Genomic DNA, 12,881 nt, shown 5'->3' with positions numbered 1-12,881 from the left:
TTGAGTGTTGTTGGAGCTGCACTCATCCAGGCAAGTGGAAAGTATTCCATCACACTCCTGACTTGTGCCTTGTAGGTGCGAGTTAGGATACGGCAGCAGAGTTTTGGATGAGCTCAAGTTAATGGAGGGTGGAAGATGGGAGGCCAGCCAGGAGACCATTGGAATAGTCCAGTCTGGAGGTAACAAAGGTATGGATGAGGGTTTCAGCAGCAGATGAGCTGAGGCAGGGGCAGAGACGGGTGACATTACGGAGGTGGGAGTAGGGTGTTTTTGGGTAGGCTACATGGTAATCAGCCTATGTTGAGAGCAAAGAGGCGTTTGTGGTGAAAAATTGCTCTGTACATGTTCAGTTTGAAAGACAAACAGTTTGAATTCACGGTTCTGGCAGCAGTTAATTTGTGCAGTGTTTATCCTCCACATTTCCTATGATTCTCAGTTCACTTTCATCTCCTGCCTAATTGCCAAAATATTCTCTGCATGAGCAGCTCCACAAACTCTGATTACACAATGCAAAGCTTAATTTTACAAAGTATCCTTCCAAGCACTTCATGTTAATGTACAAATACTTTATTTTTTGTGCATTTGGGAGGAGCAAATAAACCAGCGGCCAAAAGGCATTGGCTTCGTAGAGGGCCAAGCAAATTGCAGTACCAATCAATCTAACCTTGCACTGAAGTATTGCCTCTACACATCACTAATTGGTCAAAAGGGTCTATCTGCACAGTTCAATGGAGAACCATCAATGTACATCATCCACTCTTAAACGATAAAGTGAGGCTGTCAATGAAAGTTATTGGCCGCCCTTGCAGAACTGATCAAATATTATAAGCGATAATTCTGTAATCTCAGCCTGGATTGCAAGCTGCTGAAACCCTCATCCATGCCTTTGTTACCTCTAGACTGGACTATTCCAATGCTCTCCAGTTCACCCATCACCTCTGTGCTCGCTGATCTACATTGGCTCCTGGTCCGGGAATGCCTCTATTTTAAAATTCTCATCCTTGCTTTCAAATCCTTCCTATCTCTGCAACCTCCTCCAGCTCTACAACCCTCCGAGATCTCTGCGCTCCTCCAATTCTTGCCTCTTGCGCATCCCTGATTTTAATCGCTCCACCATTGGCAGCCGTGCCTTCGGCTGCCTAGGCCCTAAGCTCGGGAATTCCTTCCCTTTAAGATGCTGCTTAAAACCTACCTCTTTAACCAAACTTTTGGTCACCTGTCCTAATATGTGGCTCGGTGTCAAATTTTGTTTGATAATCGCCCCTGTGAAGCGCCTTGGGATGTTTTACTACGTTAAAGGCGCTATATAAATGCAAGTTGTTATTGTACAACAATGTAGCCCCACTTCTCCAACTTGTGCACTCTGCTAGCAAGGCTCCACTATAATTTTTTTCTTTCTTCAGTGTCTTTTCTTGCCAAGCTGAAAAAGGCGAGCAATACATATGTTTGGGATACTATAGATAAATATTTAAATATTTTCACTTTTACATCACAATGGGGAAAAAAATCACGAGTTATCGGCATGTTGATCTTAACATTTTGTTCCCACACAGCTATGGAGTTGTGTGCAGCTCTTATTATTGGCCTCTGGGAGGCTCCCTTATACCATGTTTTTTTAATGCGCTGTGAGTCCAGTCCCTACTTTATGCATGAACTTGGGGGGTGGGGAACAGTTTCCATAAGCCTTACTTCACACAAATCTGGTAAACAGACTGAAATGTGGGCGGCCATTCTTTGTGGGCTGTCCAATCTTGATTCATTATTTTAATAGTTTACAGCGAGCTTATGTAGCAGCAAGAGTCCACAATTTACAGGGTAAGAAAATCTGATTTTCAGTCAGGATTTTTATTGTTGAATAATGGACGCATTCAATTCAATTTTTTTCCTTTCAGGGGAATGAGAATTATCAGATTTTTGGCAGATTTCAGCATCTTCTCATCTCAAAATGGTTGCCCATCTAATTAAAGCAGAACTTTGAACAGTACTTGTAAAGTGTCAGTAGATGTCACTACTGCCCTTACATACAAAGCTTGTTGGACACCTAGTAATTACTAAAAATATACTCCTGAAATACAGATTTTTTTTTAAAGTTTTTGTTTTAAATTGACTTTCTTTCAGCTGACTGGAGTAGTATTGTAGTATCATTTGCTGGAGGGACATTTTTCTAGAATGTACCACCTTTTTCACTAGTCATCTCCAGTCCTCCTTGGCTGTTGAGTAAGGCTGCTGTTTATTAAAGTTTCTTTATTTTCATGTTTGTAATGATACTTCAGTAGTGACCATCCTTTATTAACAACATTTTTTCTACTTAATGAAAACCCTATTATTGTGCAATAACTGTGCTTATGAAATGGATCAAACACAGAGGAAGGAAACTCCTGCTGCACGTTGCCTTAGAGGCTTTTGCATTCTTATGCAGTCAGATGCTAAACCATTTCCATCCTAGCGGGGTTTCTGCTTCATTTCTACCAGACCAGCAAATTATGCCGCTTTGGTTTAACAGAATCTGTACTTTTCACCATCAAAACTTAACATCATTTCTGTTTTGTTTCGGCATCGTTTTATTTTCTCTTTGTCATACTAAGCCAAATTTACACTATTTGGGATTGTACAGAAAACTCTACTTTGGCAGTTATAAAGACAACTCTGCAAATTCTTAGCAGTTTTGCTAGTTTACCATATTGTAACTAGTTCTATAACTCTCTCATGACACAGATAACAATTGTTTTGTTTTCAGACTTGTAGATTACTTGTTTAAGAAAAGGAACTTTGAAATGTATGAAAGAATTTGATACGTAGATTTGATTCTAAGAAATGTCATTGAATTTCAGTAAAGTGTATTGGTGGCTGTACAAATAAGTTTACTTGCAACACTGAAGAGATTCTTTTAGGCCATTTTGGTGAAGTGCCTTGCTTTTCAGTTTTTGCTGCTCTGATTCTTCTCTAGGCCACATACCCCTACAGATGGCAGGGTGGGATGTTGGGGCTGCTGCCATTTGTATATTCTGGGTTGAGGCACAAAGAATATTTGCCCTGTCGAATTAAATGAAGTGTAATGGTGATCTATTTACTTAGGTTTTTCCCCTCCTTTTCTTCCCCTCTAAAACAGGAGAACACAAGTCAGAGGAAGTCACGCTCAGACTGTATAGTGCTCTGGTCAGACAATACCTTGAGTACTGTGTGCAGTTCTGGTCACCGAAAAATAAGGGAGGCATTCGGGTCTTGAATGCAGTACAGAGAAGAGCCACAACACTGATTCTTAGGGCTCGATTTTCCCGGGAAAATGTAGATGCTGGGGTGGGGGGGCTTCGAAAATCGTTAAAACACAAAATCAGCCTACCTTTCTACCCTGCTCCGATGTCCGATGTCTCCCTCTCCGATCTCCCCTCTTCACCCCCCCATGTCCCTCAATCTCGCCTCTTCACCCCCCCCCGATGTCCCCCCGATCGCCCCCTCTTCACCCCCCCATGTCCCCCCTATCTGAAACCAGGCGTGAAGGGCTGGATCAGGCAAAAAGAAACAAAAAAAAATACATTAAAAACCATTGCATGAAGTTAAAACATAAAATCAACCTACCTTTCTACCCTGCTCCGATGTCCGATGTCTCCCTCTCCAGTCTCCCCCTCTTCGCATCCCCCAATGTCCCCCCGATCTCCCTCTCTTCACCTCCCCCAATGTCCCCCCGATCGCCCCCTCTTCACTCCCCCGATCTCCCCTCTTCACTCCCCCCGATGACCCCCCTGATCGCCCCCTCTTCACCCCCCCCCCCGATGTCCCCCGATCTCCCCCTCTTCACTCACCCCGATCTCCCCCTCTTCACTCCCCCGATCGCCCCCTCTTCAACCCCCCCCGATGTCCCCCGATCTCCCCCTCTTCATTCCCCCTGATTTCCCCCCGATCTCCCTCTCTTCACCCCCCCCCGTGTCCCTCAGTCTCCCCTCTTCACCCCACCATGTCCCTCAATCTCCCTTCTTCACCCCCACGATGTCCCCCCAATCTCCCCCTCCTCACTCCCTCCAATATCCCCGATCACCCCCTCTTCACCCCCCCCGTGTCCCCCCATCTCCCTCTTCACGCCCCCCAATGTCCCCCCGATCTCCCCCTCTTCACCCCCTCCCCCCGATCTTCCCCTCTTCCCCCCCCCCACCCCCCCATTCTTTCACTCTTCCCCCCCCCCACCCCGATCTTCCATTCCAGCGCCGGATGATGTCTCGCTCTCTCTCCTTCTCTTCCCCCCCCCTCCGCCCCCCCCCCCCCCCTTCCCCCACCCACCTCGCGTTGCAGCTCCCGAAAAGCATGTTAATCACCCTCAATTACGATGCGATTGTGTCGGAAACGGTAAGGTTTGTTTATTCGGGTTTGCCAAGTGCACCTTCACTCCCTCTCCCGTTCCCAACCCGCCACCTTTTCAAAATTGAGCTCTTAGTGTCAGAGGACTGAAGTATGAGGCTGGAGAAATCTGGAATTTTCAGCCTTAAAATGAAGTAACTGAGAGATAACTTTATAGAAACATATACTGTGACACATGTCCTCACCTGCACTAAAGCTTATGTCCACTTCATCCATGTCCTTGCGAAGCTTCACTGGCTCCCGCTGTCCCAGAAAATCAACTTAAAGAATCTAGTCCTCACCTTCAGGTTCCTCCTCAGCCTCACCTCTCTATGGGGTGATTTTAGGAGGCATCTGCGGGTGCGTTGGGGGCGGAAATCCCGTTCGGGTTCGAAAGCCGGCTCCAACCCGCCGACTTCCGAGTTTCCCAGTTACCCACCCGTGTGCACCCAAAAACGGAAGTCCCGCCGGCAATTAAAGCCGGCGGGATGACAGTTAAAGAGCCAAATGTACCTCATTGAGGTACTTAAGGCACTTTACCTGTGACAGATGAAGGGATTAGGAAGATTTTTAACTTACCTGAGTGGCTTGCCCCCCGCTTCTGATTCACGCCTGCTGAAACCAAGCGTGAAGGACCGGATCAGGGAAAAAAAAACAAAATAAATTAAATAAAAAACCATGCAAGGAAGTGAAAACATATTTGAAACCTGCTCCGATGTCCGATGTCTCCCGCTCCGATGTCTCCCTCTTCACCCTCCTGATGTCCCCCTCTTCACCCTCCCGATGTCTCCCCGATCTTCCCCTCTCCCCCCCCACCTCAATCATCCCTCCCTGATCTTCCCCTCCCCCCCCCAATCTTCCTCTCTCTCTTCCCCCCCCCAGTCTTCCATTCCAGTGCCGGATGACATCTCGCTCTCTCTCTTTCTCGCCCCCCGCCCCCTCGTGTTGCAGCTCCTGATGGCAGCCAGCCCGTCAATCAAGCTAGCTGCCGGGCGTGAAACCTGGAGAGGATGTTAACCACTATCAATCGTGTCGGAAACAGTAAGTTTGGTTCATGCGGGTTTGCCACAGGCACCTTCATCACCCCCCACCCCGCTGCCAACCCACCACCATGGTAAGATTGAGCCCTATATCTTTGACTGTTTGCCACTGTGCACTTTCACTCAGCCAAAGGTGTATGATGCTCCTCCCATGGCAATTGCCAGTACCATTCAGTGATTGGATGGTAAGTAGGAATGACACATAGAGGGTAAGAAGGAAATCTATTCCTTCCTCCACTCAAAGGTAAATCATCTCTGCAGCTCCATCTGGAAAACGGGGTAAGAAAGTGCAAGACTGTGGGAGATCAATTTAAGTGATTAGGACTTGAATTCACAGACGAGTGGCTTTCACTACCCAGTGTACACATGAACTGTGCTGGATTTTTGTGTTTGAGTATTGGAGATTCATCTGAGATAGCAAAATGGCCCTGAAATTCATTGGGGTTGCCCTCAATCTCTAACTCCGACGGAACCCCTGAAAAAGTGCCAGTTACAACGGGAGACCAGGAGACCTCCCACAGAATTTAGTTGGATAAGTGTTCACTAACCCGTGAAATTTTAAATTAAAGTGAGCTTGACACCAATATGATCTCTATTCTGATGGTTAAAGTGGGCTGGAACACTATTCTGTGGAAATCTGTCATTTAACACTAAAATCTCCTGCATTTAATTCATGGTTTTCATTGCTTTCTGTATTTAAGCATGGGTAAGAGCAATCTCATGGTCCAAATCTCTTGCCATCAGTCTGCAAAGCTGATACGTGCCCACTACAGCCCACTGCCATCACTTTCTGAAATTGACGCAGGAAATGACCAATCACAGCCTGCACCTGCAATATGACACGATGCTCCGCCGATCAGTATGACTAAACCACTGGTTTTCCCATATCGTGGAAAAAATAAACAACGATGGAATGTGATTCCCAAAATGCCAGTAAAAATCCTAAGTACTACAAGTGGAATGTGACTTATTCAGTCACCGTTGGTCCTGAATGTGGGGCTCTGGTAGTTAGAGAGGTTAGAAGGACAAAAAAAAGGATGTTATTGACTAATAAGCTGCCAGATGGCAAGAGGCAGCTATGTTTCTGTATTTTTGCCAGTGTAAAATTTAAGTTTTTTTTATAGCTGTTTCATGGTTCTGCCAGCACTAACATGAGTCCCATTGTCCCGAGTTCCAACACTGGACTTGAACTGTGGTCATTTCTAGTATGAAATGGAGAAAGAATCCTATCTTGCTGGCTAAGACTGCATATTTGCACTGCAATAGCTATTTGTTCCCTAGCCAAGAACAGCCAACCCTTTCAGGAAATAAAACATTGAATTTAACTTTATTCCACCTCAGTTATCTGGCACAGGGCTGATGTTACAAGTTAGTGCTGTTTCTTCAATGAGTAGAATTCTGCTTGCAAGCCGTTTTGTCCGAGAATTGCTTTGCAGGCTTGTCCTATGGTCCTGAGTCGGTGCATGAATAAGTGTCTTAGCCAGTAAGTGGTAAGAGTAGTTGTAAAAGGTACACATGCTTGGGTTTATCTTAGCATCAACAATAGATAAATAATTTGCAGATACCTTTAGGACCCAATAACTAGATGTAAAGCATGCTTGAGGAAAGGAAATGTGGTTGTTTTGGGGAAAGGAGAACAAAGAAGATTTTTCTTTCTAACGTAACTGACCTGACATTTAGCCTGTAACGGGTGATTATAGGAAGAACTTGCCTTTATATAGCATCTTTCACATCCTCAAGATGTCCCACACCAATTCACAGCAAATTAAATACTTTTAAAGTATGTTTTATAAACAAATGTAGCAGCCAATTTCTGCATGGCAAGGTGCCACAAATAGCAAATGAGTTAATTTTTTTTGGTGGTATTCGGTTAAAGGATAAATGTTGGCCAGGACATTGGGAGAACTTGCTTTTCTTCAAATAGTGCCATGGGATTTTTTTATGTCCACTTGAACAGGCAGATGGGCCTCTGTGTAAAAATTCTTATCCAAAAGACAACGCTTTTTTCATGAAATATACTTTATTCATAAAATTTGCAGCAATACATACAATACAGTTCTCATATCACATTCCAAACGTACACAATACAGATTATACAATTTGCAGGTTACACCAAGTGCAGTTCAATGAACACATTGTACATAATTACAGTTCATGACACTCTAGGGTGCCTCGTTGTATTACACTCAATACAGATTGTTGATTACAGATTCACTACAGGTACATTACATCAATTTGAATTTTACATTCTGCCCAGGGGGGGTTTTCCCTGATTACAGCCCCTCGGTATACAATGGCGGGAAGGCTCTAAATGGCTGCCTTTCCCCACAGAAGACAACACCTCTGCCCATGCATCACTCCATCACTGAAGCGCCAATCTAGATTATGTACTCAAGTCCTGGAGTGGGTCTTGAACCAAATCCTTCTGACTCAGAGAGTGCAACCATGAACCAAGCTGACACTTAAGTAAATATAGTGTTTGACAGAAATGCTTATTCAGTAACTTAACCCCAAGGTATGTTGGTATGGAGATGCACACCCTCTCTCACAGCTGACCACTGATTTAAAAAAAATAAAATTCTGAAATTCTACCAAATTCATATAAAATTCCCATTTTTGAGCCCTCTCCCATATTATGTTTTTCATGTACCCTAAAAATATTTTGTACAGTAAAGGTCATCTACTAAATTGTTATTCCTTGGTAGAAAGCCACAAATTACCTGTGCTTTTTTTTTGTCATTGCAGGTTTATGACTGATGCTGCTCGCCGAGAACAAGAATCCCTGAAGAAAAAGATTCAGCCAAAACTATCTTTATCATTATCAAGTACTATTCCTCGAGGAAGTATTTCTACACCACAGCGTCACAACAGTGGCAGTCTTACTCCTCCAGTCACCCCACCTGTTACTCCATCGTCATCATTCCGAAGCATTACTCCCACAGGTACAAAAGACAAATAAGTCCTTTAATGAACCTAAGACTGAATCTGCAAATGTAGTTTTTTAGTCTTGAGGTAATCGATCTCGGTTGAAATGGTAATTGTGACTGCTATAATTGACCATGGTCCTTCTGTAATGAGGAGGGGGAAGATCAGGCCGGGTTCCTGCTTCTGATTACTACCTCATGACCTCCTGCTAAAACGTGCACATATGTGAATGATGGCCCTTCACAGTCAGAAAGCCTGCCAATATTCAGTTAGCTACATGTGCGAGGTATCGGAGAGTTGCCAGTACCCATGGAACCATACCCTTAATTTAGTGGCTCAACCTCAGTGGCTTCAGGTGGGGAGGGGGAGAAATTTGAGAATTAAATTTTTTTTAGGACTAATGAAGTAGATTTAAAGAGAACGCACTTGGGAAATTAAGGTTAAAGAGGTGCAGTGGAGAGCAACTAAGATGAAAGAGACCACCTATGGGAAGTAGATGACAAAGGAAAGTAAGAAGTAAAATACCTGAGGGATGTAAAAATTAAAAGAGGGCACCAAATAGAAGTAAACTCCAAAGGGAACACATGGGATTATAAAACATTAAATCAAATGGGAGCAACAGGAGAAATACTACAAGAAAGGGAAACAGCAGAGAGAAGTATAAGTAAGATGGACATTATGAAGTGGTTTTTTTATTCGTTCATGGGATGTGGGCGTCGCTGGCGAGGCCAGCATTTATTGCCCATCCCTAATTGCCCTTGAGAAGTTTTTGCTGTGGATGAATCTGTCGGTTAATCAGTAATCTTAAAGAATGAGTTATGGGACCTAGATATTGGATTACTCAGGCGAGAAACAGGCATTGAAGGGTCCAATATCGCATACTGGAGTTTTGTGCCCGATATACGGTGCAGCATGGCCGTCAGCATATTGGACCGCGCTGCTTTCAGGTGTCCCTGGCAGCCGACTGAAAGCACTGCTGGTCCAATTTAAATCGTTTAAACTAGATAGGCGTAAGGGAGGGCAGGGAGGAAACAGTGTCCCAGACAAGACAAGTCATCGGGTGTAAGGTAATCAACAAGCAGGTATGGACTTAGAAACCCAGAAAGACTCATGAACTGGACACCAGGAATAATTGGTAAACTGGACACTGGGGAACGTGAGAGCAGGCAAATCTATTATAAGAGATAGAAAACTTCAAGATGAATTGCTGTGGTTAGACATCTCTAATGCTAAAAACTTCAACCTAACACTAGGGGATTGCAAAAGACCACTGGGTCAACGTAAGATGGAGGACAGTTTGCTCTGTGAAGAGATAAGAAGGGTATGTAAAAACAAGAAAATTATTTTAATGACAGACTTCATTCAACCTAATATAAACTGGGAAAACCCAATTGGTTTAGAATCAGAGTAGTACATAACTACTTCTTGACCAAGTGTGTCAGGGAAGCCACAAGAGGCATTGCTGTGGTATTCATTAATGACCCAAGAAATGGAAAGCGTAGCACCCCTGAGGAATAGCGACCACCGAATGATAAAACTTAACATGATCTGGGAGTCAGAAGTACATAAGTCCAAGAGGTATATAACATCAAAAGGGCTAAATTCAATGAAATGAGGAATTGACTAAAACAAATCAATTGGGGAAGATTTTTCAACAACACTTCAATGGGAGACAAATGGAACACTTTTAAAGGTATAATGCTGAGCATGCAGAATAAATACATTCCCAGCACCAACAAGCTCTAACTAAGCAAACATGATCCTAGATGGATTAACAAACAAATAAAAAGTGAGATAAAGAGGAATAATGAAATGGCAAATCTTGCAGGAAGAAAGGGGAGGTAGCTCACGGATGGATACAAGAAAATGCAGAAAGATGTTAAATGTATGATCAAAGGGGGAACGAGAGACCTAGAAAAAGGCATAGTAGCTGAGGCTAAGCATAACAGTAAAACATTCTTTCAGTAGCACAATAGGAGAGGAGTTAAATCAGAGATGAAAATCATAATTGAAACTAAGGATGAGCATAAAATGGTAAATATCCTGAATGACTACTTCCTCCTAAAAGACATTCATCGGTAAAAGAAAACCTCACCAGCTAGCAGCCAATCAGCTCCTTCCCTTGTGCTGACGTCACTCTTGATTTTCTCACTCCGCTTCTTGAAGCCTCAAACTCTTTATCACTGATCCCGCTCTCCACTCTCTCTCTCTCTCTCCACTCTCTCTCTCCTCTCTCACGCCTCCTTTCATCACTGATCCCGCTCTCCACTCTCTCTCTCCTCTCTCCACTCTCTCTCTCCTCTCTCGCGCCTCCTTTCATCACTGATCCCACTCTCCACTCTCTCTCTCTCCTCTCTCATGCCTCCTTTTATCATTGATCCCGCACTCCACTCTCTCTCCCCACTCTCACTCCTCCTTTGATCGCTGATCCCGCTCTCCGCTCTCTCTCTCGCTCCTCCTTTTATTGCTGAATCCACATTCTGCTCTCTCTTTCCTCTCTCGCTCCTTTTATCGCTGTTCCCGCGCTCTGTTCTCTCGCTCCTCCTTTTATTGCTGAATCCAGGTTCTGCTCTCTCTCCCCTCTCGCTCCTCCTTTTATCGTCAATCCTGCACTCTGTTCTCTCTCTCCTGTCTCGTCCCTTCTTTTATCGCTGATCCCGCCCTCTGCTCTCTCTCTCCTCTCTCGCTCCTCTTATCGCTGATCCCGCATTCTGCATATAGATTGGGCAAACCAAATTAGCACTGATACTGTGGAGGACAAATTCCTGGAATGTATACGAGATGGTTTTCTAGATCAGTATGTTGAGGAACCAACTAGGGAACAGGGTATTTTAGATCTAGTATTGTGCAATGAGAAAGGGTTAATTAATAATCTTGTTGTAGAGGAGCCCTTAGGGAAGAGTGACCACAATATGATAGAATTCTTCATTAAGTTTGAAAGTGATGTAGTTCAATCCGAAACTAGGGTCTTAAATCTAAACAAAAGAAACTACGAAGATATGAGGCGCAAGTTGGCTGTGGTTGATTGGGGAAACACATTAAAAGGTATGACGTTAGACAGGCAATGGCTAGCATTTAAAGAATTAATACATAGTTTGCAACGAATATATATTCCTTTAAGGCACAAAAACGCAACAGGAAAAATGGTCCAACCGTGGCTAACAAGAGAAATTAAAGATAGTATTAAATCAGAGGAAGAGGCATATAGAGTTGCCAGAAAAAGCAGTAGGCCTGAGGATTGGGAGCATTTTAGAATTCAGCAAAGGAGGACCAAGGAATTGATAAAGAAAGGGAAAATACGATATGAGAGTAAACTAGCGAGAAACATAAAAACGGAATGTGAAAACTTCTATAGGTATGTAAAAAGGAAAAGACCGGCGAGGACAAATGTGGGACCCTTATAGACCGAGACGGGAGAATTTATATTGGGGAATAAGGAAATGGCAAAGAAATTAAACAAATACTTTGGGGGTGATTTTAGGATGCAAATGCAGGTGCGTTGGGGGCAGGGGGGCTCCGAAAATCGCGCAAATCCCGTTCAGGTTCTAAAGCCGACTCCAACCCGCCGACTTCCGAGTTTCCCAGGGACCCACCTGTGTGCGCGCGGGCGACCTGAAAGCGGAAGTCCCGCCGGCAATTAAAGCCGGCGGAATGACAGTTAAAGAGCCAAATGTACCTCATTTACCTGTGACAGATGAAGAGATTAGAATGATTTTTAACTTACCTGGGCGGCTTGCCCACCGCTTCTGAACCAGGCGTGAAGGGCTGGATCAGGGAAAAAGAAACAAAATAAATTAAATAAAAAACCATGCAATGAAGTGAAAACACTAAATGCACCTACCTTTGAAACCTGCTCCGACGTCCGATGTCGCCCTCTTCACCCTCCTGCTGTCCCCCCGATGTCCCCCTGTTCTCACCCTCCCAATCTTCCCCCGAAGTCCCCCAATCTTCCCTTTTTCCCCCAATCTTCCCCTCTCCCCCCCACCCCCCGATCTCCCCCCCCGGTCTTCCAGTCCAGTGCCGGATCTTCCATTCTCTCCCCCCCACCCCGCCCCCGGTCTTCCAGTCCAGCGCCGGATGACGTCTGGCTCTCTCTCTTTTTCCCGCCACCCCCTCACGTTGCAGCTCCTGATGGCAGCCAACCTATCAATCAGGCTAGCTGCCGGGCGGGAAACCCGGAGAGGACGTTAACCTCTATCAATCAACGTGCGATTGCGTCGGAAACTGTAAGTTTGGTTCATGCGTGTTTGCCACGCGCCCAATCGCCCCGCCGCTGCCATCCCGCCTCCCTGCTAATATTGGGGCCTTTGTGTCTGTCTTCACAGAAGAAGACACAAAATACCTCCCAGAAATACTAGAGAACCAAGGGTCTAGCGAGAATGAAGAACTGAAAGAAATTAGTATTACTAAAAAAAATAGTACTAGAGAAATTAATGGGACTGAAAGTCGATAAATCCCAATGACCTAATGATCTACATCCCCGGGTTTTGAAAGAGTTGTCCATAGAGATAGTGGATTCATTAGTTGTCATCTTCCAAAATTCTACAGATTCTGAAATGGTTCCTACAGATTGGAGGGTAGCAAATG

At 44.5% G+C, this 12,881-nt stretch overlaps 1 protein-coding gene across 2 annotated transcripts in view; it reads left to right on the top strand.

Annotated features, from left to right (window-relative positions):
* The window catches only part of jazf1b (JAZF zinc finger 1b), a 320,840-nt gene that overhangs the window by 227,779 nt on the left and 80,180 nt on the right, over positions 1-12,881 (top strand). For both annotated transcript variants that reach the window (XM_068002519.1, XM_068002526.1), the window contains exon 3: positions 8,115-8,311. In XM_068002519.1, coding sequence (XP_067858620.1) covers positions 8,115-8,311 — 197 coding nt within the window. The remainder of the gene's footprint in view (positions 1-8,114; positions 8,312-12,881) is intronic.

This window comes from Heptranchias perlo, chromosome 2, assembly GCF_035084215.1.
Source record: "Heptranchias perlo isolate sHepPer1 chromosome 2, sHepPer1.hap1, whole genome shotgun sequence".
Classification (NCBI taxonomy): Eukaryota; Metazoa; Chordata; class Chondrichthyes; order Hexanchiformes; family Hexanchidae; genus Heptranchias; species Heptranchias perlo.
The sequence above is the reverse complement of the archived record's forward strand: the minus strand, read 5'-3'. Positions and strand labels throughout refer to the sequence as shown.